This window comes from Lethenteron reissneri, unplaced genomic scaffold (assembly GCF_015708825.2).
Source record: "Lethenteron reissneri isolate LAM-NWPU_2019-01 unplaced genomic scaffold, ASM1570882v1 scaffold_1930, whole genome shotgun sequence".
Taxonomy (NCBI): Eukaryota; Metazoa; Chordata; class Hyperoartia; order Petromyzontiformes; family Petromyzontidae; genus Lethenteron; species Lethenteron reissneri.
Window position 1 is genome coordinate 259,865 of NW_026891697.1, and position 25,564 is coordinate 285,428.

The following is a 25,564-nucleotide window of genomic DNA, read 5'->3' on the forward strand; positions in this document are numbered from 1 at the left end:
TTTCAGGAAAACTATGAAAAACGACTGACCATGTGTTTTGCGTAGGATATGACTGAAATAACTTTTGCATGCGTTGGCACAACGGGCTGCCAGTCAGGTAGAGGTGTGAGATAGAAGGCCCATCTTGTTAAGAATTCGCATCAAGGTTGTAAGTCTATAAAACTAGAGTGGGCAGCGATTGACCTTCCTCGTCAGACTCCGCGTTAGACATCGGGAAACTGCGTTCCTCGAGCACCCATTGTTCTCGCCGGCGATTTAACCATCCATGTTGCATTGCTATCTATCTTGACTTCACCAGGTAAGTCCCCACTGAGCCGTGTAGCTCTTTTTCAGAAGCGACCTGGCCACCACAAATGATAACTCAACAAATTGGCTTATCAATTGTAAATTTATAGCAGCAGCCAAATACACTGAACGCGTGACGTTCAATTAAATGTGGAGGGAAAAACCGGAGGATCCGGAGAAAAATCCACGCGACCACATTGGGGGGGGGGGGGGGGGGTGGGGAAGAGATACACCGAAACTCAAAATATTCAGCAGGAGTCAGGATGGGGATTGAATCCTCGACCTCCGATATACCAGGCACGGAAGATAACATATCCTAGCGACCGTGATGATGATTATGAGAGACACACGCAAACTCCAAATATACAGAAGTTGTCATCGGGGTGGGGATCGAACCCACAACCTCCTGTATTCAAAGGAGAGGTAGTTAACATCTCCTAACCACCGTAACGCCCAATTCACTGCACTCCTTGTCATTACAGCCGGTCGGAACTCGCTCAGTACAACAAGCAGTGAGTATACCATTGAGGTTCCGTCTACACTTCACGTGTGCGTGCTGTAGTCTCGCAGCCTCACCTCTGCCTGTGACTCGTCATGCGGTAGCGTTGGCCGATAGCAATTTTGTGGGTGGTCAGATTTCAGAATCGTTTCCTAATACAATCGATGGAATCTATTTTTCTTATTAATAAAACGACTCTTACAAACACTTTTTTAACACGTATGAGGTTGTCGCGAACCAATATTATCCATAGGTGCTTTTGGGTTAGATCGCGTAAATATAAATGTGTCTTTTTCGATTTAAAGTTTTCGTGACTGCAGGGATTCATCTTCTTGGTTCTTTCGGTAAAGTCACGTAGAAGGGAAATAATAAAATAATAAAAATAAAACATAATAAAATAATTCTCACGACGTTTCGGCCACAAGGACGGCTGCTTGCGTTGTTATTATTGTATTACTTCCCTTCTACGTGACTTTACCGAAAGAACCAAGAATATAAATGCGTCGTTAAAGCCGTCACCACCCGGCAGCCAATTAGCAAGGGGTTTGTCAAGTAAACAAAACGTCCCAATTCGTTACCAGTTCAGGAATAAGCGGTGTGTTAGTGCTGATGCCTGACTGCTAATTATACACTTTAGTATACATAAATGTTAATATATCGACAAACAATTATAGAGTATTGAAATAATCACGTATCACAATTCAAACAATAACATCTTTAAGAAAATAACCAATGGTCAATGTCAAGACTTAGCTGTTACTATTTTTTTAAAACCTGCCCAATACATAATTATTACGTCACAACCCAATAATTTCTCCACAGTCATTTCTCGAGCTGCTCAACTTGTGGTTCCCGGCAATGACGTGGCGGTTGTAAATTAAATAATGAACTCTGCTTCACTTGTTGCAAAGGTAAATAAAACAGACGAACCCCCCAGGGGGACTCACAGAGCGGGGGAGTGAAAGAGAGGAAGAGGTCGGTGTATCAGATAGAGGCGCGCGTGTGTGTGTGTGTGAGAGAGGTATAAGGTGAGAGGCAGAGTGATATCTGAGTGAGTGAAGAGTTGTTACGCCGCGTGTGACTGGCAGGGCGAGACAGACACAGAGGAGACAGACAGACAGACACAGAGACAGACAAGAGGCCGCAGCGAGAGAAGAGGAGGAAGAGGAGGTTCACGATGGACAGCACCAACTCGGGTGAGTGGGTGAGCAGAGGGGACGCGGTGGTTGAGACGGTGGTGGGTGCAGCATGTGAATCTGTGTGCAATATTGCTATTGAGATCAATCTTGACGTAAAGCTTTCGTGACTGCAGGAATTCATATTCTTTGGGTCTTTCGGTAAAGTCACGTAGATAGGTTGAAAGAAAATATTTTCAACCTATCTACGTGACTTTAACGAAAGACCCAAAGAATGTGCTATTGAGATGTTATGTGTGTTGAGGTGTTCTGCAAATATCGCGTTAAACTAAATTTTGTAAATCGGAACGACTTTTCCCTGTTCTTCACCTGAGGACGGCTGCTTGCGTTGTGGCCGAAACGTCGTGAGAATTGTATTTTATTGTTTTATTTGTATTCTTTTATTATTGCCCTTCTACGTGACTTTACCGAAAGAACCAAGAAGATAAATCCCTTTCATTTAATGCGACGCCATTTAGGATGCGTTTCGGACAGTCATTGTATCTCTACTCTTAACCGAGAAAACACACCAATATTTATCGCTTTTCATAGTACAAAAAAATTATTAAAAGAATATTTAAATCGATATAATCATAATTATATTAAAACACAAAATGTATTAACCATTTCAGGGAACTCGCCAAATGATCTGCTTGCACGTTGGAGTGTCTGGCGAGGCGACGCCGTCTCGGATCAGAATCTTTATTTAGACTGGAGGGAGGAATCTGATGAGCTACAAAGCTCTTGGTAGCTTCGCATTTGGTGATCGCACGGCACGCGTGACCGTAGCCAAATTTCGTTAAACCGAACGCGTTCCTAAAGCGAGGGACACCTGCACATTGTATATCGGTATCAAGACACGCAGGCGTGTGGACACGTTAGCACACCACACGCGACAACACCTTCAGTTCAAAAGAAGACCGCCTTCTCAGGGCTGCAGCCCAGAAGCCTCCGCCAACTGGAGGGCCTCCACAGCTTAAGTGAAAAGTTATTTCACTTGTGAATAATGCATTTTATTTGTTGTTGGCATTATAAAAATACATTTTTTTTCTTTAACTTTGTTTTCCTTGTTAAAATATTACTGGGGGCCTCACAGTACCTGTAGTCCAGGGGCCAACACAATCTTAATCCGGCCCTGTGCCCACTCCCTCACGTTGCCAGGTTTAACACATCCCTCTCTGGGACCTGATTCTTTCCGCTTTAAATGGGCATCAGAGCAGGGTGGCACAGCGGTAACAACATGTACCTCAGCAGCAGCAGCCACCACCACACCCTAGTTTCCATGACTGACCTTGGGCTCCTTTCACATGTGGCGTTCTGTGTTTTCGGTTATCCGTGCTCCCCCTCTTCTTCACGGGGTTCCTCCGTGTTTGCTCAGCTGAAAACCAAGAGTGCGAACGTTCTCCTAAAAAAATATTAAACTACTTTTTTATTTGGCATTAATAGCGGGGGGGGGGGGGGTAGTCGTTTTGGTTAGATCGCGTCAATATATAGTCGACCCTCCTGCATCACGACTTTCCCCATCGCGGTTTCGATATATCGCGGGGTCGGCATAAGAAATTAAATGGGAAGTTTTTGGGAGTTTTGCGAAAGCCGCAGACGACATGCGAAGGCTAGCAGACGACACACACAAAGTTTAGTAACTCATAAATGCATAAAATATATGTACAGTACTGGATAATAATTAATGTATTTATTTTTTTATACCATAAATATACGCAATTTTTTAAAAGTGAAATTTTGTAAAAAGTTTAAGTTTGCAAAAAGAACGCGAAAGCCAGCAGATGACACGGAAAGGCTGACAGCGTCCCCCCCCCTCCGAACCCGTCAGCTGGAGATGCTCGCCAAGGGGCCCAAAATATTTTACGTGATTTTTCCAGATCGCGGGGGGCCTGCGCCCCTAACCCCCGCGATGTGGAAGGGTCGACTGAACAATGTTGTGTCGTTAATCCCGCCACCACCCGACACAGCCAATGAGTGAGCTTTGGTCACGTAAACAAAGTGTGTCAATTCGTTGCCGTTTTCCCCACCTCAAGAGAACCGCGATCACATTATAAGAATAGGTGGTACCCTTTATGGAAATAAAACAGGAGGTGTTAAGATGTTAAAACACCAAACTGAAACCTTTTGCAAGTGTAATGAGAGAACAGGTACAGGCACCATTACGTCAGCGGGATCCAATCCTAAATGGGGATGGCATCTGGGCGGAAGAGGAGGCGGAGTCGTGGAGAGAGGTTCGGGAAACCTCTGGAAGGTTCCACGAGGGGGCGTGGCGAGAGGCGGGGCTTAGCCCCGCCGGGGAGGATATAAGCGGAGGGGGGAGAGAGCCCGAGGTCGGTGTGTGAAGACCTGGGTCCCGGACTGCGTCGCTGCTCATCCCCTTCCCGCCACGGACCACGTGGCGGATCCTCCAGGGGAGCTCACCTCTCCTCCCCGGCACGCCATCAGCCAGTGGGCGAGACCGGGAGAGCAGAGTGAGCCTCGTGGGTGGGTAGAGAGAGACGCCTTGTCCACGGCATCGTGAAGAGGGAGTTATAACCTGGAAGGGAAGGAGTGGAGCTGTGTTGTACGACCGTTAATAAAAGAAGCACACCAAGAAGCATCGCCGTGGAAGTCCTTCATTACACAATGAATCATCTCACTGCATTAACCACACATACTTGTGCTGAACATGCAAACAAAAGAGAGGTTCCATGATGTAGCTTGCTCGCCCTGAGTTATCAATGTCCTGATAGTGGCATTGTCTTTGTACTGTTCCCCTATTGGCAGCCTCTGGTCTAACACAGTTTGAGACTAGGCTCTTAAGAAAGCTGTCTCTAGTGTGGACCAATCCGTTTCAAAGACAATGCATCATATACTACCAGAGCATGTTTTTTGTTTGCATGTTTACCACAAGTATATGGGGTTAATGCAGTGACAGGATCCCTTGAATTAGGATTCTGTTTGGTGTTTTAACATCTTGACACAACTGTTTTATTTGCCAAAAAGGGTCAAACCTATTGTTATAAGAAGAAAAAACCACTTCTATACGTAATGTGGTGGCGGTAGTGGTGGTGGTATCAGCCGCTGAGATGACGAGGCACTATCGTCATGGCTTGTGGCCATGTCGCCCTCTCTGAACGAGAGCTCAGAGCCCAGTCACCTTTACCTGGTTACATCAAATAAATGAACGGCTGATTGTGGATTTTCTTGTTGTTGCTACTGCTGTTGTTGCTGCTGCTGCACACTCGGCTAACGCGACGCCGTCCTTTCTGTCGCCAGCAAGTGGCTACCTATCGCAGTCGGAGCTCACCAGACTCTACAACACCAAGGTCACTCACGTGGAGTGCTGGAAGAGACCCTTCATGTCAATCGTCCCACACGCCGGCATCATGTGCGTCCGGCAGTGCACGAGAACATCGGGACGCTTTCATCGACACGTCCCCATGTGGCCTCGCCTCGTCTCATCTTCCTTCTGTCTGACTGACCTGACCCATCCCATCCCCGACGCTCACGGCCTTTCTCCTTCCTGTTCCCTTCTCGCTCCCCGTCACTGGGACCAACCCCCCCCCCCCCCCCGCAGCACTCACCGTCGCAACAACAACAACATCAACAAGCTGCAGCTTCCATTACTCCCTTTACACCACCACCCATCTATTCTCCCCTAGCCCAGCAACAACATCATCCTGCTGATACTGCTGCTGCCTAACCTCCAGCTCCGACCAAATATACACAAACCCCTACCACAACCCCTATCACTACCCCTATCGCTATCACAATCCCTCACTACCCCTATCACCACGCAACCCCTATCACTACCACAACGCCTATCACTATCCCTACCACTACCTCTATCCCTACCCCCATCATTACCCCAACCCCTATCACTACCCCTATCACAACCCCTATCACGACCCCTATCACTACACCAACCCCTATCACAACCCCAATCGCTACCCCAACTCCTATCACTACTCCAACCCCTATCACTACCCCTACAAATACACCAACCCTATCATTACCCCTATCACTACCCCAACCCCTATCACTACTGTAGTGAGTTCAACTGAGTCGCAGACGTACTCTTTGAAGGCAACACACTTTTTAACACCAACACACGGGGTAACTGCCCCTTAACCAGATAACAGCCTATGGTGGTGACCACCAGGCTAACTGTGCTAATTACACCTTAACAAGCTACGACGGATCACAGCTTCGGTCCAGGTCCACGTGTTGGAGACTCCGTAGGATGTAGAACGTAGAACGTAGGTTCTTCAGGATGAACTACAGCAGCCGGTCCCTCTGGGGGACCCGGCTTATATCCTCTGTGGCGTGGCTGGCCCCGCCCTTAGCCACGCCCACCTTCTCGACCCTGACCACGTGACCACCCCTAGCCCCCACCTGGGGCCCCTGTGTAGACTTTACCGGTCACGTGTCCTTCAGGGTCAACCAGAGTGCCATGGCCCTTAGTAACCCCATACCCATGGCCTGCACCCTGACACCCCATCCTGTAGGGGTCGGCACTGCACGCAGAGCGTGCTGCCATCCAGCACTGCCAGTCAGCGCTCACCGAGCCCCTCTAGGGCCGCTACTGCACCCACATCCACGTGGTGCCCGCGATGTCGTTACATCGCACGCCGTGTCTCTCTAGGGCCAGCATTACACAGTGACATCCGCGATGTCACTACACTACCACAAACCCTATCACTATCCCCACCCCTATCACTACCCTACCACTACCCCTATCCCTACCCCTATCACTACCTCTATCGCTACCCAACCCCTATAACTACCCCTATCACTACCCCTATCACTACCCCAACCCCTTTCACGACCACAACCCCTATCACTATCCCTACCATTATCCCTATCCCTATCACTACCCCAACCGCTATCACTACCCCAACTCCTATTGCTAACTCACCACTTATCACTACCGCTACCACTACCCCAACCCCTATCACTACCCTTATCACTATACCCACCCCTATCACTACACCAACCCCTATCACTACCCCTACCACTACCAAAACCCATATCACTACCCAAATACCCCAACCCATATCACTACCCTTATCACTATACCCACCCCTATCACTACACCAACCCCTATCACTACCCCTACCACTACCCCAACCCATATCACTACCCAAATACCCCAACCCCTATCACTACCCCTATCACTATCCCCACCCCTATCACTACCACAACCTCTATCGCTACCCCTACTACTACCCCAAACCCTATCACTACCCCGACAAATACTCCAACCCCTATAACTACCCTTAACCTCTCCCTAACCTCTCCCATCTGTTCGCCTGTCACCTTGACTACACCACCACCATTGTCTTTGAGTTGTGCGCCTTTTGGCGTCATCTGGTCCAACCCATGTGAGACTAGGCTCTAAGGAATGCTTTCTCGGGTGTGGACCAATCAACTTCAAGGACAGTGCACATTATCAGAGTTGTGTTTTTTGTTTGCATTATGACTGCAGGTATTGTGGTCTATGCAAACATGACTCTTTAAAAAAGGTGTCAGTTTTGTTGCCAGATAGAAGGGTAAAAAATCAATTATCATATTTTTACTGGCAAATGAGGTTCCAATGGTGTAAATGCTTACCCCGAGCTCTCATACTCTGATGGTGCATTGTCTTTGAGTTGTGCGCCTTTTGGCGTCATCTGGTCCAACCCATGTGAGACTAGGCTCTAAGGAAAGCTGTCTCGGGTGTGGACCAATCAACTTCAAGGACAGTGCACATTATCAGAGTTGTGTTTTTTGTTTGCATTATGACTGCAGGTATTGTGGTCTATGCAAACATGACTCCTTGTAAAAAGGTGTCAGTTTTGTTGCCAGATAGAAGGGTAGAAACCCAATTATCAGCCCCATTACTTTTTAGTATCTCAACCACTATCATCTCACGTACAATTTTTTGTTATATAATTGCTGCAAATCACCTTACAATATACATATATATAAGACGAGCTTTACTACACGGCTTCGCCCGGGACTTGGATTCTTGTCTTTGGATTAATAGACGGCCGACGCGGAGGGTGGGGGTGGTGGATGCGTGACGTCAGCAGGCACACTGCGTGACGCTGCTGCATGCGGGTGACATCACAGATGTGACGTCACCGCTCACTTGCCGTGCAAAATATATCCATTATTGCGCACTCCCCCCCCCCCCCCCCGCAAAATACAAAAGTGTATTTTTATACTTTTTGCATTGTGTACAGTCTGGAAAATACCCGCATGCCAAATTTCAAGTTTGTAGCATGTCGGGAAGTATGCTAAACATTTCGAACAGACACACATATTCACAAATTTCCCTTTTATATATGTAGATATATGATAAGATCACATCGACATTTGGCAAAAACTGCATCTCATAAACGCTGAACATTGCCAACCAACACAGCTTGGGCGTCTCACGGCGATCACGTGACGCGCGCCTCTCCTCTTCTTGATCCTGCCCAGGGTCACGACGGCGGACGGAGAGCAGTGGTTGATTCACAAAGGGAAGAAATACGCATCGGATCCTTCCTGGCAAACAGTGGTGGTTGACCCGAAGCACATGAGCAGCAATTGGAATGTGGTGGTACGTAGCGCACACCACGACACATCATCATCATTATTACTCTCAAAGTGTATTTGTTATCATTCTGCTTGCACTATTCACCTTTTGGCGTTGTTCTCCGTGCCAGCACCGGTGCAGAGACAAGGCCACACCGGAAGCTGCCTCTGGTGTTGGCCAATCAGTTCCAAGGACAATGCATGACACTGTCATCAAAGCGTGTTCGTTTTGCATGTTTCATCACGAGCGTGATGCGTGCCTCATGTAGACTTGATGATTCGATGCGATAGCTTTTATGTCCGTTTGGTGTTTGAACATCTTAACACGACTCCAGTGTCATTTGCTGGAAAGGGGTACCGGCAAAAATGGTCCAATCGATATTTGACCATACTTCACCACGCTGGTCAGTGCGGGTTGGTGAAGGAAGGAGAATGATTTGAGAGGCGCGCGAGAAACCACAGACGAGCGGGGAGCTCGGAGAGAAGCGGCGCTACCAGCAATTGCCTAAGCTCTGGTGGTCCTATATTTGGATGTTGTGTCCACTCTAAAGTCCATTGATTCGGAGCAGGAAAGCTGCAGGCTGCTGTCATTGTTGTGATGGTGATGACGCGGAGGCGACTGCCCGACAGCGAGCGAGCGAAGTGGCTGTCAGCGGCCACGAGAGCCGCTCGGTACGAGCGGTAGGAGCGAGCGCCGCCCCCTCGCGTGCGCTTCGCCAACTCTCATTGCTGCCCATCGCCCCCCCACACACCACCCTCACCCCAATCCCCTGCCCTGCCCCTTACCGCTGCAGCCATCGTCTTGCTCGGAAGCTCTCCCCGGAGTGACCGTGGGGAACCTCGTGCGCGCGGGTCAAGGCTTCTACAACGTCTTCTCCAGCAACTGCCTGATTGCCGCCAACGACATGAAGAGATACGCTACGGGCAGCGACTGCGGGGGGCTGTTGTAGTGGGGGGGGCACTTAAAACCCGGCTGTTCTAGTGGGCCCCCCCCCCACCCCGCTGTTCTAGTGCCCCCCCACACATGTTTTAGTGGGGCCCCCACCCCGCTATTCTAGTGTAGGGGGGGGCCTTAAAACACCGCTGTTCTAGTGGGGGGTCCCCCACCCCGCTGTTCTAGTGGGGGGCCCCCCACCCTACTATTACAGTGGGGGGCCCCCCACCCTGCTGTTCTTGTGCCCCCCCCCCCCACCTCGCTGTGCTTGTGGGGCCCCCCTGGCGACCGTAAACCCCCGCGTGACCGGAGAGAGGCGCCATTTTGACCGCCCCCAGCGTCGAGGCGGCAGAAAAATCCTTCAGTCGGGCAGAGGCGTTCAGATGAGCACCCCCACCCCACCAGCACTCATTGAAGAGCCGCTCCCGCATAGTGCACTGGAGTAGCAGCGGCAGCAGTAGCAGAAGTAGTAGTAAAGGCAGTAGTAGCAGTAGAGGCAGTAGTGGCATAAGCAGCAGCAGCAGCAGAAGAGTAGAGAGCAGTAGCAGTAATAGCAGCAGCAGTAGTAGACGCAGTAGTTATCAGCAGCAGAAGCAGTCGCAGAAGCAGTAGCAGGAGAATCAAGAGCAGCAGTAGCAGCAGCAGGAGTAGCAGCAGGAGTAGCAGTGGCAGCAGCAGGAGAATCAGGAGCAGCAGCGGCACCATTTGGTGGCTATTGGCTGCTTAAGGAAATGAGCACCAGCAAGGTGTTCAATGTCTGGTCAGGGCCCGGGCCTCAGTGGTGGGGTGCCTCTCCAAACACAGACGCTCGTCGTATACCCCGTGATCTTAAGAGCCGCCAGCATGACAATGTGTTCTGAACCCCTCCACCACCTGACGACCTTTGTTTTTGTTACGGCCACGTGCGTGCGTACATACGCACGCGACGGATGGATTTGGTTGGGCCGCGTCGGGTGGTGGAGGAGATTTCTAACGATAACGCATAAATTGGGTGCAAACGTAAAACTATGCTGCAGTGGTTCAAAAGCCTTCTCCAAATGTATAGGGCATTCCTCGGGTTACGAACCTAATTCGATCCTGAGGCTTCGTTCGTAAGTCGGACGGTTCGTAAGTCCCTCCCTGTCAATCATCCTCCGTTTCCCGCTCTTTCAACTTGGTATTTCTCCCTCAAATCTCTTAAATTTCTCTGTCTCTAACCAATCCCCTTTCAGGTTCCGTTAAGTATCACTCATTCCCCATCATGGCTATCACTCATTTTCCTTTAATTCAATTCATTCATGGGGCCTGCGGTTGAGAAATAGAACATACTTCCCCTCCACATTAAACCGTCACCTTCGCTCACCAGCTTCCACTCCTTACTCAACATTCCCTGTTCCCGAGCTCACCCCACTACCCCCTTAATCTCCCCCACACGAACATCAACGCGACTCATTATACAGCTATCACTCCATTCCCCTGTCGTTCAATCCATTCGTCATCATTTACTGTCACCAATTTCGCTTTCTCCGAATCCACGCATCATCATCACAGATTTGGCCCCCATTGCTTCCTCTCGTCTATTTCATTCACCGCATCTCCACCATTATATTCCCATGTTGTACCGTTGTTCAGTTTTTGTGAAGCGCCTTGGTTAAGAAGGCGCTATTTTAAAGATGAGCGTCAATCGGAGGCGCTTGCTTTTACTTTCCGATTATCCGCACCACGCGGTGTCCACCTCGTCAGCTGAGAATCGTCGGAAGTGACTCAATCTCTACATATATATACAGTAAACCCCCCAGCCCTTCTTGAAAATAGTCGCAATCGACAGATCCGTGATCCGAACACTTGGAGGAATTGTGGGGGGCAAACGAGGGCTCTGGTTCACGGTTTGTAATGCGACACCCAACCCCTCCGTCGTGTTTTATGTTGTGACCCTTAAATCAGGGGGTTGGCAAACCGAAAATGACAAGAAGAGACGAAAAAATCTAATTCGGTAACGAACACAAACATTTATAAATCCATATTTCTAGAGCCGCAACGCGACGTGGTGGATACGAGATGGAGGTCATTGATGAATAGAGTGGATCATCGATTATCCGTCTGCTTCCAACATTATCCGGCAAACCGCTCCAAAGGTTGTAACCAGTCCGGCGATCGGCACCGCGTGCGTGACAAAGTAGCTACGCTTGATTTCAATATTATGTATTATATACTCTACATCAGGGGTCCTCAAACTTTTTAAACAGGGGGCCAGTTCACTGTCTCTCAGACCGTTGGAGGGCCGGACTATAGTTAAAAAAAACTATGAACAAATTCCTATGCACACTGCATATATCTTATTTTGAAGTGAAGAAACAAAACGGGAATAAATACAATATTTAAAATGAAGAACAAGTAAAGTTAAATCAACAAACTTGCCAGTATTTCAATGGGAACTATGGGCCTGCTTTTGGCTAATCAGATGGTCAATGTCCGGTTCCACATTTGTCACTGCTAGTCGTAACAAGTGATGCAAGTGTGCATCCATTAGTCTAGATCTGGTTGGAGATTTCAAATGTTTCATTCTGGAAAAAGTCTGTTCACAGACATAAGTGCTGCCAAAGATGGTTGCCATTTTGAGTGCATGGTTCCTGAGATGAGGATATGTCTCAGAGGGGAGAGATGCATAGAAATTATGAAGGCTGCTTGACTTGAATGCGTCTTTCAGAGAGTCACAATTCTGCAGTTCAGCCAGTTCCATTTGGTAAATTGTATCCACATTTTCAATGTCAATAGAAAATGGGTTACGGAAAAGCTGTATGTCCTGTTCATGGAGATGAAGCTCTTTAAATCCAAATTGGAACTCCTTTTGCAATTTTTCCAGTGAATCCACACGTTTTGTTTGGGTATGCAACCAATGGTTTTTCCGCTAACAGATTTTTAGTTGTGGGGAGATGGCAGAAGTTTTCCTCCTTCACTTGTTTGATGAGGAGGCCTAATATTACTTCAAATGCTTTGACATGTGATTGCATATCACAGATGAGCTTCCCCTTTCCTTGAAGTTACACATTGAAACTGTTGAGTAGCTCTGTTACATCTGTCAGAAAGGCAAGGTGCCATTTCCATTCTGCATCATTGAGCTCTGGTACTTCTTTGTTTTTTTAAAGCAGAAAAGCTGTAATCTGTGGAAGTAAGTCATAGAAACGTTTCAAAACTCTCCCTCGACTCAGCCAACGGACTTCTGTGTGATACAGAACATCTTCATAGTCAACATTTAGCTCAGACAGAAATGCCTGAAATTGTCTGTGGTTTAGTGCATGAGCTCTAATGAAGTTAACACAAGATACCACAAATTTCATAACCGAGTCCCACTTCAGTGATTTACTACACAGCGCTTGTTGGTGGATGAGGCAGTGTATGGCTATTGGATGAGAATGGTTATGTTTGTCCATCTCTTGGTTAATGCGAGCAATTACTCCTTTCTTAGACCCACCATGCTAGGAGCACCATCAGTTGTCACACTGGCTAGTTTAGCCCAGTTCAGCTCCAAACCATTCACAGTTTGGCAAACCTTTTCATAGATATCCTCTCTTCTTGGTTCTTTCGGTAAAGTCACGTAGAAGGGAAGTAATAAAATAATAAAAATAAAACATAATAAAATAATTCTCACGACGTTTCGGCCACAACGCAAGCAGCCGTCCTCAGGTGAAAGCCAGGTCTGTCGGGGAGACAGCGTCTGAATGAAACAGCACACGAGCTTGGAGCATTTATAAGCTGGGTTGGAAACGGGGGAAAGAGCGCCTTGACAAATAGTTTGCATATCAAGAGGAATTTAGCATATTTATGGGACATGCAGGAATGTTATTAGTACTACATATGCAGCACGGGCATATGTAGTACTAATCACATTCCTGCATTTCCCATAAATATGCTAAATTCCTCTTGATATTGAAATTATTTTGTCAAGGCGCTCTTTCCCCCGCTTCCAACCCAGCTTATATATGCAGAATCACGAACATCATTGCTTTTGTCGAGTGCCAAGGAAAAATAGGAAAGTTTCTTTGTGGAGTTTTGCAAATGCTGATGCAAATTCGTCTCCCATTTCTTCAATCCTCCGTGTAATTGTAGGTCCTAAAAGACTCACTGTACTAAATAAATCGGCCTTCTCTGGACACATCTCTTTGGCAACAGAAAGAAGGCATTCTTTAACAAATTCTCCCTCCACGAATGGTCTGCCAGTGCATGCTATTAGCTTGGCAACTTGAAAACTTGCTCGCAGTGATGAAATATTTAGCTGCTTCTGCTTCACAAAACTATTTCGCTGAGTTGTTAATGTATTTTTCAGTTTTAATATTTTATCTTTTCTCACGTCTCCGACCAAACAAGCATATTTATCTTTATGTTGAGTTTTATAGTGTTGATGTAAATTGTATTCTTTGAACACAGACACTATATTCTGGCATATCAGACACACAGCTCTTTCCTTGTACTGCATGAAAAAGTAATCATAAGTCCACTGTTCTTTGAATATCCTACACTCCGAGTCAATTTTTCTCTTTCTTGACATCATTGTTTCCTAGGGAGTCAAAATTGCTATTAGTAAAATACTAATATATACAGCGCTACAAAAACAATATACCAGCAATAACTTTGCCCACACAGAGACATACAGACTGCACTGCCCATCAATGCAGTCTGATTGGGGGGAACTCCGCCCCCTCTCCCTCTTCCACCAATGACCGTCCTTCTCATGCAGAAAAAAAGTAACAGACAGGCAGCGGCGGCAAAAACACCCGGCGGGCCGGATAAATGTCCTCGGCGGGCCGCATGTGGCCCGCGGGCCGTAGTTTGAGGACCCCTGCTCTACATTATACACTACATACAACTTAAACAATGAAAATGCTGCATATATATACTTTGTCATGACTACCTTATTATGCTCATGAGTAGATTTTAGAATAATGCATGGATCAATAAAGAATTAATCAAGTGCTGCGATGTGCGGGAGTGAACATGCACTCAACACCGCCACCAAGTACTACCAACAGCACCGTCCGTTTCTCCACCATTTTTCTTACATCTGAGAGAGCGCCATCTAGTGGGCGCCAAGGGGTAACTGCACGAGCACTATCGGGTAACCGTCATCCAATCCTGAGCGGGGATTCTATCTGGGCCAAGGCTAACGGGCAGAGGCGGAGAAAACATTCGGGAACCATCGGGAAGGTTCCACGAGGGTTGCGTGGCTGGAGGCGGAGCTTAGCTCCGCCGGGAGGAATATCAGCAGAGAAGCCTCGAGTCTGGACCGCGTCACTGCTCAGCCTCTCTTCGCCATTGACCACGTGGTGGATCCCCAGCGAAGCTCGCCTCTCCTCCTCCCGGGCACGCCGCCAACCAGCGGCGGGATCGGAGAGAGAGGGAGGGGAAGCTCGAGGGTGGGATGAAGAGAACACCTCGTCCACGGCGGTGATAAAGAAGGAAAATACCGGAGGGAGAAGGAGCTGTGCACAAATTAAGTTAATAAAAGACAACATTCAAGAGTCGTCGTGGAAGTCGTTTATTACACATGTTATAGAGATGTATATGGCAGTGCCTTAATGCAAAGTGCTTAAAAACAAAAGTGAGTTATAGTGAGTAGTGTTGTTGTTTGACTTGCATCCCACTGGGATTTTTGCAAACTGCGTTGGTGTACGGTGTTTTTTTCTGCAATATGTTGCTGTCTTTTCTTGGATTTTCTGTTTGCACTTAGTCACATATTCACTTTAAGATGTTTTTTGTTCATGTTTTTTGTTTGTTGCGGTTGCACCCGATTCAAGAGCCGAATGGCTCACAGGGCTATACCTAAGAAATTAACTTGAACTTGAACACGCTAGACTCACGTTGTAGTGATTAGTCCGTCACACGCCAGACTCACGTTATAGTGGGGGCCGGTGCACGTGAAGCGAAAGACGTCCCATCAATGGAAAAAAACGTGTTAAAGTGAAAACGCGGAGTGTGAACTCCACGCGTTAAACGGGGACTTGCTGTCCTAGCCAGCTCCTCTAGCGCACCCATGCCCGGCCACACATTTGCTCAAATCGTGCGGAACGGCAATTGGGGCACGTGCTCTAGCAGTGTGGCCTGCACTCTCAAAATGTAGATGTGGATGTTGAACTTCTTTCGCACCGTATGTAGCCCACCCGTGACCCGAGTTCGACTCCCACTCACGGCCAACACCAGTGACGAGTATCTGCACCGCACGTGGGCCTCCCCTAGATCTTCCCCTAGATCGACTCGGCCTCAAATGAGTACCTGTGGAGGGGAGTAGAGTGCATGGCTCAGCGGTGTGTATTTAAACATCAGCGTGTGAACCTGGGTCCAATCCTGCACGTTGTGTCCAAATGACTTGCTGTGACCCGTGCAGTTGACAAATCGTTCAGTGCCTTAATGTGGGGGGGGGGGGGGGATAAATGGGTGAGAAAGGATAGAGCGTGGAGGAGAGTAGAGTGAGATGAGAGAGGAGAGTTGGGAGAGTGTGTGGAGGGTAGAGTGAGTTGAGAGGTAGGGGAGTGTGTGGAGGGGAGTAGAGTGAGATGAGAGGTAGAAGAGTGCGTGGATGGGAGTAGAGTGAGATGAGAGGTAGGGGAGTGTGTGGATGGGAGTAGAGTGAGATGAGAGGTAGGAGAGTGTGTGGATGGGAGTAGAGTGAGATGAGAGGTAGGAGAGTACGTGGAGGGGAGTAGAGTGATATGAAAGGGGAGAGGCAGAAGAGTGTGTGGAGGGGAGTAGTGAGATGAGAGGTAGGAGAGTGTGTGGAGGGGAGTAGAGTGAGAGGTAGGGGAGTGTGTGGAGGGGAGTAGAGTGAGGTAAGAGGTAGGAGAGTGTGTGGAGGGGAGTAGAGCGAGTTGAGAGGTAGGAGAGTGTGTGGAGGGGAGTAGAGTGAGATGAGAGGTAGGGGAGTGCGTGGAGGGGAGTAGAGTGATATGAGAGGTAGGAGAGTGTGTGGAGGGGAGTAGAGTGAGATGAGAGGTAGGGGAGTGTGTGGAGGGGAGTAGAGTGAGGTGAGAGGTAGGGGAGTGTGTGGAGGGGAGTAGAGTGAGATGAGAGGTAGGAGAGTGTGTTGAGGGGAGTAGAGTGAGATGAGAGGTAGGAGAGTGTGTGGAGGGGAGTAGAGTGAGGTGAGAGGTCGGGGAGTGTGTGGAGGGGAGTAGAGTGAGATGAGAGGTGGGGGAGTGTGTGGAGGGGAGTAGAGTTAGATGCGAGGTAGGGGAGTGTGTGGAAGGGAGTAGAGTGAGATGAGAGGTAGGAGAGTGTGTGGAGGGGAGTAGAGTGAGATGAGAGGTAGGAGAGTGTGTGGAGGGGAGTAGAGTGAGATGAGAGATAGGGGAGTGCGTGGAGGGGAGTAGAGTGAGATGAGAGGTAGGAGAGTGTGTGGAGGGGAGTAGAGTGAGGTGAGAGGTAGGAGAGTGTGTGGAGGGGAGTTCTCTTTTTAACTTGGTATCTCGGTTTGATGTTGTAATTGAACTGAGAAAGTGGTGGTGGAAGTTGTGGTCCGGTGCTGTCCTTTGGGTTTGAGCCTTCTCATGAGAAAGTAAAGTTTTTCTTAATCCCAACCAGAAACTACACCAACCGCATACACTCACAAAAATCCTGAACCGAGATCTGTGGGTGTGAGAGATGTCGATTTTTTTTTTATTATTAAAAAAACACAATTGGACCTGATATTTTCCACGGATACAAAAATTGTTTTAAGTCGCCCTTTGCCACGCAATCAATTAACCCGACTCCATCTGACAGCTACACCAGATTCAGCCCCCACAAAGCGAACGCAGCAACAGATAATTACCTATATTCTTTGGTTCTTTCGGTAAAGTCACGAAGGTAGAAACAACAATAGATCACGACGTTTCGATCGCAACAACAAGCGACCGTCTTCAGGTGAGAGAATCAGACTTCTGTGGACGAGGCATTATATTGGCCCGAGAGGGGGAGGGAGGGAGAGGGGGAGGGAGGGAGGGGGGCTGCCACATCGCGCAAGAGGGTGGGGCCAGCGATTGTGAGGAACCTGTGAGCATGAGAGTGCAATCCAAGAGGAAGGACGTTATTAAGCAGGTAAAGTCTTAACTGACTGTGATGTTTCCATCCTACTTGCCTATGTCAGCTGTTATTTACGACTCTCTGTCTCTCTCTCTCTGTGCATCTCTCTTAGAGCTCTCCCCCAATGATTCAAGTGCTGCTGCAGAGTCGCATTTTCTACCCCCCCCCCTTTTCTCTCCCCCCTACAGCCGATAGTTAGTCTACGTGCAGTGTTAGTCTACGTGCAGTGTTAGTCTACGTGCAGTGTTAGTCTACGGGTTAAACGTAGTGCTATGTCCTTAGCCGATCTTGGCCCAGCGTGGCTCAAAAACTCAACAAATGAATGTGAACATTTTATTTACCTTGTGGCTACCAACCTTCAGATCGACGACTTTCTTGAGGTTTTTTTTTGTGGTCATGTTTCAAGAAACAGTTTCAGTTCGTGCTTCACCATCGGTACTTTTTCCGAGTTACGGGGAATCACCGGTCCATTCCACAGCACCCCCCCCCCCTCACTCGCCCCCCCCGCAACATCTCCCATATATTTAGAGCGATTGGGGATCATTCGACTCCTCGCCTGTCCCGCTGGAGGCGTCAGGCACACACCCTCTTCGCTGGTCCGTGCATCTTGACACGAAGGTCCTCCATTACTTTAGTTTGACAGGCAGAGCGAGTGGCACCATGGACCACGCTGGGTTGCTGGATCCCGTCTCGACGATGCAGCTGCTGCTGCTGATGCTGCTGCTGCCTCTCAGGTGAGACCGATCTTAAATGGGCGCCACGGTGGCTATGAGATGTTAGCTGCCTCGCCTCGTATACAGGAGGTCGTGGGTTCGATCCCGACCCTGACGCCTGTTGTTTATTTGGAGGTTGCATGTGTGTCAGAGTCTCATCATCATCATTGTGGCCTTGAGATGTCAACTATCTTGCCAGGCATACAGGAGGTTGTGGGTTCGATTCCGACCCGGATGCCTGCTGTACATTTAGAGTTTTAGTGTCACGCATTTAAGAATATCTGGCTGCTATAAATGTCCACGTGATGATGAGCCACTTCGTTGCGATATCATTTGAGATCGCCAGGTCACTTCTGAAAAAGAGCTGCATGGCTCAATTGGCCTTCCACCTGGTACAATAAAAATAGCTTCGTTTTTAGTTTAGTTTAAATGACACCTGGCGCAGCGGTGAGCGCTCTGCACTGTGAGTCTGGTTTATACCCGGGTTCGATTCCTGGCCACGGATGACGTCATTGGCGACTGATAATTATCAATCCTATCTTCCAGCGTAGTGAAGTATGGTTGAACGGCCCTCACAATCAACGTGGCACGCGGAGACCTTATCCGGCCGTGGATTCACAAAAGACTGTAAATTACTCTCATCATTCGCTGTCAGAGCTGGACTTTTTCCAGAAACCAATATTAATGTCATTGGGTTTTTTTTATGAGCCATATTTTCTAAGCGTGACAATTTTCTCAAAGGAGGTAACAATGTCACGAATATTATTGGTTCTTTCAGTAAAGTCACGTAGAAGGGAAATAATAAAATAATATTTTATTTCTAATATTTATATTATTTTATTATTTCCCTTCTACGTGACTTTACCGAAAGAACCAAGAATATGAATCCCTGCAGTCACGAAAGCTATAAATCAAAATGTCACGAATCTTCCTCACCGGAGACAATGCAATAGTCGGATATGTATCTTCTTCTTCTTTGGCTGTCCATCGCAAGTGTTGTTGGCTGCGAAGAACAGCGAAGCAGTTCCATTTTTTCCTGCGCCCCGGTGCGATGAGGGAGTCCAGCCCTTGGAGCGGAAGCATCGGCCGCACTGTGGCCAAGAGTTTGCTGCTCGTCTGCTGAATGGGATTCGTGCCGTCGCGGCTGGTGTTGACGATGCCGCGAGGGCTTTTGTCCTCGTTTTCTTCAACCGACTTGGCCGAGTTGGCTGACAGCATCCACTTTCTCCACTGCTCACGGTTGGCTGACATTTCCTCCCCACGTGTCCCAGACATTGATATTGGGCTGCCTCGATGTGTCTGTCTCTGGACGCCTCTGTTAGCACAGTTCATGGCCACCAGGAACACGCTTTGCGTGCCCTCTTTTGAGTGCACCGTGACAAAATATTTTAGGAAGCCAATGTTCTGGCGTTACGTTTCTCTGGCCATCCCAACTGAGAGAATGTACAACTCTTGCCTCGACACTGGGAATTCTCGCTCTCGCCAGATACTAAGCGTGGCATTTGCACCACCACCACACACACACAGATGATGCGCGTGGGCGGTCGATTGGTCAGGACCGACAGGTGACGGTCGTTGGGGCATAAGACGTTGTCCCTTCACTGTGTGCTGATCTTAAAGGTGCATTGAAAAATGTTGACACTCCGACTGATTCTCCTGCTGTTGTGGAGTGACTCGTGCAGCCAGCTATGGCTGCAAAGTTTGGTAATACATGTTGTTAACGTCGTTTATTGTGAAAATTCGGTCACAGTTCCTATGATCACTATTTCATTGCTTTTATGGCTTTATTTTGGTGATTTTAAAAAAAGTTTTTCGGTTTGGCCATGTTTGTTTGTTGTAGTACATAGTTACTGATGGCCTTAATCTAAGTTGTCTTGTTGTTGTTGTTGTTGTTTGACTTGCATCCCAATGGAATTTTTGCACACAGTGTTGGTGTACGGTGCCTTTTCTGCAATATTTTGCTGTCTTTTCTTGGATTTTCTGTTTGCATTTAGTCACTTTAAGATGTTTTCTTGTTCATGTTTTTGTTTTTTTGTTTGTTGCAGTTGCACCCGATTCAAGAGCCGAATGGCTCACAGGGCTATACCTAATAAATGAAACTTGAAACTCGGCAGTGGCACAAATCCCTCAATGTGACGTCGTAATGGTCGCCATCGCCTCTCCTGCAGCTGCAGCCAATACGACGATGCCCACCATGACGGGCCAATGGACTCCATTCCCAGCAATGCGGAGCTGATGCAGAGCCAGACGTTCACGGACATGGAGAAACTCATGAAGAACTTCCGCAGATACAACAGCATGATCCGACCCAACTACCGAGGTCAGTGCGAGAAGAATAAAGAGCTGAAGGTTACGACCCTACGATTGCCTCCTCCTCCACTAGAGGGAGTGCTGCAGAGTACCGGAAGTACTGCAGCGTACCGGAAGTACAGGATCAATCCGTTTGCAATCCGTTTGAACGACAATGCATCATACACTACCAGAGCATGTGATTTGTTTGCATGTTCACCACAAGTATGTGTGGTTAAAGCAGACGATTACTTGCAAACGGTTTCAGTTTGGTATTTTAACATCTTAACACCTCCTGTATTATTGCCAGAAAGGTGAAAAGCTATTCTTATACAGCAAGTCCTCGTTTGACGCGCTAGATGCGTTCCTGAAGCATCTGTGTGTGATGGTGCAAACACTATTGTTTGTACATGTACGTGTATCACAAATCGGACACGTTCACATCCCCGACGATTGCTTTGTCTCCGTCAGGCGCGGTTCGTCCACTAGGGGGCGCTGCCCCACCAAGCAGTTGGAGATGAGGTCTTTTTTCTAATCAAAAAAGACTTTTCTATTTAAAAAAATTGTTTAACATTTTTTTAAATTGTATAATAATTATTTCAACGTGAATTGCCTAATGGAGACAACATTTAAAGGCGTTCACATTAGAAACCGCTGCAGCACCGCAGTCTGATTTGTGCCTCGGGGGCGTCTCGGGGCGGCTGTGAAGGCGTCCGAGTGAGACATTGCCCTTCAGTCACTGCAGTTAGCTTCGCATTGTAGCCGTGCCGTTGGAGACCCATTCAGGGCGGTGAAAAAGGCGCCCATGGCTGTAATGAGACGATGTCACAACGCGAGGTTGCACTGTGCAATTATAGAAGCGCACGGCCTACACGCTCTAGGAGGAAACAACAGCAATGTCTATGGCAGCAGGTGTGTGCTGTGGCAGAGGTCGCAAACGGGTTTTGATTCCTGACCCGTACCCGTACCCGGCCGCACCAGGGTCGCAATCGGGTACCCGTACCCCACCCGATACCCGGCTACCCGTACCTGGCCGGGTATCGGGTAGGGTACGGGTACCCGATTGCGACCTCTGGGATGAAGCCATGTTGCAGGTGCAGGTGGGTTGATTCTAGGAACTTGAATTGTGAGAAGAGACAAGACGTTGGGAAATGAGTGACAAACGGTGACTCACCAGTGACTCACGGCCTACCCGTACCCGTACCCGGCCGCACCAGGGTCGCAAACGGGTACCCGTACCCGGCCGGGTACGGGTAGCCGGGTATCGGGTAGGGTACGGGTATCGGGTACCCGGTTGCGACCTCTGTGGTGTGGGTTTGATGGTCATGGGGATAGCATTGGAGTGCTTCGTTGTTTTGTTTAGTATTGTTTATGAATGCCTACCGTTGGTAGATAAGACAGTTATATCACTTTTATGGGACGTCCAATAACATGACGAGGCTTTTCTTAATTAGAACACCGTCTTTTCAGAGGTCACTCACAACAGCCCCACCTCGTGGAAATGTCACGAGCCGCCATTGATTAACATTGTGACCTCCTTTGAGAACATTTGTCACGCTTATAAAAAAAAAACAATGCCTATACCGAAATAGCAACATAAAATCTAACCAGAAAAAATTATAGACAGACATATAAACCCAGAGAGAGAGAAAAAAGGTAAACTTGGAACTTCCCCGTAGAAGTGGTTCAATCTTAACTTCTCTCTCTCTGGGTTTTAATTCTCTCTCTCTGCCTGTTTATTTAGTGTAAAATTTTCTGTCTACACTCGTTTTTTGTCGTTCTTAGGTTCTGCTTTGTCTCCGTTCCTCTTGTTTTTATGTTTTGTCTTTCTTTGAAATTTTCACACTTAAATTCTAGCTTAGCAATGTTTGAAATCCGTAATCGACCAGGCTATGTGTTAATTGTGTGTTGACCGACTCTCTGTGTCGTTTTACATAAAATTTCGATACTTTGCTAGGTAATTTAATTTTAGTGTGTCTCTTTCTCCCCTAAGCCTGCTCACTCCTTTTTGGTGCACTCATTGACATGTAAATTTTGTCTCTAACCCCTCCCTCTCGCTTGCCTCCGCCCCCCTCTGTCTATTTAAGGCCACCCCACAGAGACGATCACCCCTCTCTGTACCTGTGTTGCCCGCTGTGTGTATCTTGGTGATATCTGTCTGCTTACATGTCTGTCTATAAATTTTTCTGGTTAGATTTTATGTTGCTATTTCATTATACCTGATGATGATTGCTTGTGTTGCAATCGAAACGTCGTATGTTATTATTTAATTTATTATTTTTTCTTTATACGTGACTTTACCGAAAGAACCAAATAATAATTCCTGCAGTCACGAAAGCTCCAACGTTAAGAATGCCTATACCCCTGGGCTTTCCCGAACTCGCTCACGCAACTCTGAAACATGCAAGACTGTGGGTGGGCGTTCCGCCTTTCACATCTGCAGATCCCACGGAGTGGAATGCACTCTGCCCCCTGTGTGCCATAGTCAGTGTCTGAGGGTAATCAACAATCGCTCAGGCAAGTGCAGCAGTTTCTTCAGTCCCAGTGCAAAAAAGTTAAAATCACAGTTCCTGGTGCAAGATTCACAGTAACAAAGGCTCAGCTCCGGCTGATCGAACCCCACATAAAACACCCAGATCTTCCCAGAAGAACTCCCAGAAATTTAAAGGGCTTAAATCCTTGCACCACTCTTTGCAGCTGGTCAATGTTCTTGCTGGGTGCATGGTCGTGGATGGCAATATTTTAGTTTATCGGTAGTCGTTTATTCATCTCGTTTTTTCATCTCTCTAAACTTACAGATGGACCCACCATCGTGAACGTCAGCATGACTGTCAAGAACATAGCCTCCTTCGACGTCTCAAACATGGCGAGTATTTAAAAGGCACACAGACACACACCGGGTATCATTTTTGCCATGAAAAAATGCGGTAGTTTTAAAAATTAATATAGTCAAATTTTGGCAGTTGTATTGTTGTTGTTGTGACACCGCTAACATTGCAATCAATCCCACTAAGAGGAAGATAACAGAAAAGCTATTCAGAAACAATAGCAAAAAGAGCTGGAGGAGGAGGAGGCTGCATTTGGGCGTCAACACTGATGTCCGGTAGAGCGGCGTCTGTTTTCACAGTGGGCGGTGGCGGGCAGAGGCGATGGATTCACAATGGGGGGCTGCCACACGGAAGCCACGTGATACACGGGAGGCTTGAGCTGGTGAAGATAGAAATGTGCTTGAGCTGATTACAGTCTGTGGGCTCCTGATGTACACGTCATTGGTTTAAACGTGCGACTTCCACATGCGATGACTTGTTACGTTCATCGCAAAATATCACGTGGTGATGATGACGCTGATGATTGCCTCATCTTCACATGACATCATTCCCCCTATTTCATCATCCCATTGTTCCCTCGTCATGTTCCCATCACTTCCATTCACCCCCCAACCCCTCTGCATCTCCCCCCCCCCGCCCCTGCCCCCGCATCAACAAACCAGGAATATAAAATGACCATCTTCCTGGTCCGCCAATGGATGGATCACCGTCTCCACCTCCGTCGCAAGTGGTCTGGAAGAGAGGGTTATATCGACATACCCAACGCGGCTGCAGTAGGCTACCTGTGGAGGCCGACCGTGTTCTTCAACAATGAAAAGAACTCCGTGGTCCACTCGGTGACGGCACCCAACACCATACTGAAGGTTTACAACGACAGCAGAGTCGTCTACTCCATGAGGTGAGCGCACGCTCGCGACATTCCCCTTCGAGCACCGCAGGGCCAATCCGATCTTTTGTGAATTGTCTTTGTTGGCGATTTTCATCCGGATTTCTGCCTCCGCATCCCCACCGCTCCGCGAGTTTTCTCCCAAATAGCAGTGCGACCCTTCGTGAAAAGGAGAGACAGCCACCCGAAGCCGATTTACAGCTACCTACGAGTTCTCCACAAGCGACCTTTCGTGACTGCAAGGATTCATACTCTTAGTTCTTTCGGTAAAGTCACGTAGGCAGCAGCGGTAGCAGCAGGCCCACACCTGTTCTGCTCCACAGAGGAAAGTGTGTGTCCCATCAAAGCCATCTGATTTCAATGTGATGGTGGACGCGTTGTTGTTTGTGTACAATTTCAGCCCAGTGACCCGGGGCTGTGATCATCAATTCACCATGAACTATGAACCCAGTGTAGAGTAATAGCACTGGCAGCTGACTGAAAGTGGTAACTTCCGTGTACAGCAGTACACACGTCAGCAGGCGACAGTTATCCACGGGGGGAAGACAACTAGGGCAGAGTTCATGGAGGGGTTCATCTGGAAGCCCCTGGAACCTGCTAGTAGGTTCCAGAAGGGGGGTGTGGCCATGGCGGAGCAAGGGCACGCCGGGAGCATAAGAGGCAGCCCTGAGCGAGAGCTCGGGGCTGTTGCTGGAAATCTACCCCCTTGCCATGCTACTGTTCGCCAACATCGCCGCCGCCGTCTTCACCATCGCGGGACGCCGCTAGCTAGACAGCCGACTGTTCTAGTTAGATAGTGCCGCCGGCGATAGACGGTTGTGTGTGTAATATATATAAGTGTACACCCACGTAGGGTGTGTATAGTCCCCATTGTGTGTGATAATAAAAGGTGACTCCCACTACTACTGTCTCCGAACTGCGTCACTACAACAGTTGAATCGTAGGAAAAACATTTTATGGATTCGAATCGCAGAGATTTCAGCGGTGCAGCTCAGGGTTCTTACCACATGGCCATCTCCGCTCATCCACTTTACACGACAGATGCTCAATTCCACTTTGTCGCCATTGGCTACTCTGCTCAGGGTTAACCAGAAAGAAAGAAAAACTTGGCCATGATCAGGAATCAAACCGAGGTATATGTGTCCAGAGCACAGTGGATGAACTAAGTCAATATTTGCATTCACATTTATAGACAGGGGAGGATTTTCCACACAACTCAGACATGACTTCAACCGAGAATATGGATGCAAATCTAGCAATCTTTGGAAGGACGTTGATCAACCAGGTATAGTGTTCACTGTTGTGTTGGCCGACTATCTGAGTTGCATTACATTTCTAAAATTTCTCAGTTTTTTTTCTCACTCTCACCTTGTTC

At 48.0% G+C, this 25,564-nt stretch overlaps 1 protein-coding gene across 1 annotated transcript in view; it reads left to right on the plus strand.

Moving 5' to 3' along the window:
* The first annotated feature begins 18,133 nt into the window (after nt 1–18,133).
* Nucleotides 18,134–25,564, plus strand: part of LOC133339593 (glycine receptor subunit alpha-2-like) — a 28,410-nt gene continuing 20,979 nt past the window's right edge. Inside the window, exons 1-4 of the mRNA XM_061547715.1 lie at nt 18,134–18,207; nt 20,355–20,506; nt 23,274–23,341; nt 23,966–24,201. Of these exons, the coding sequence (XP_061403699.1) occupies nt 18,134–18,207; nt 20,355–20,506; nt 23,274–23,341; nt 23,966–24,201 (530 nt within the window). The remainder of the gene's footprint in view (nt 18,208–20,354; nt 20,507–23,273; nt 23,342–23,965; nt 24,202–25,564) is intronic.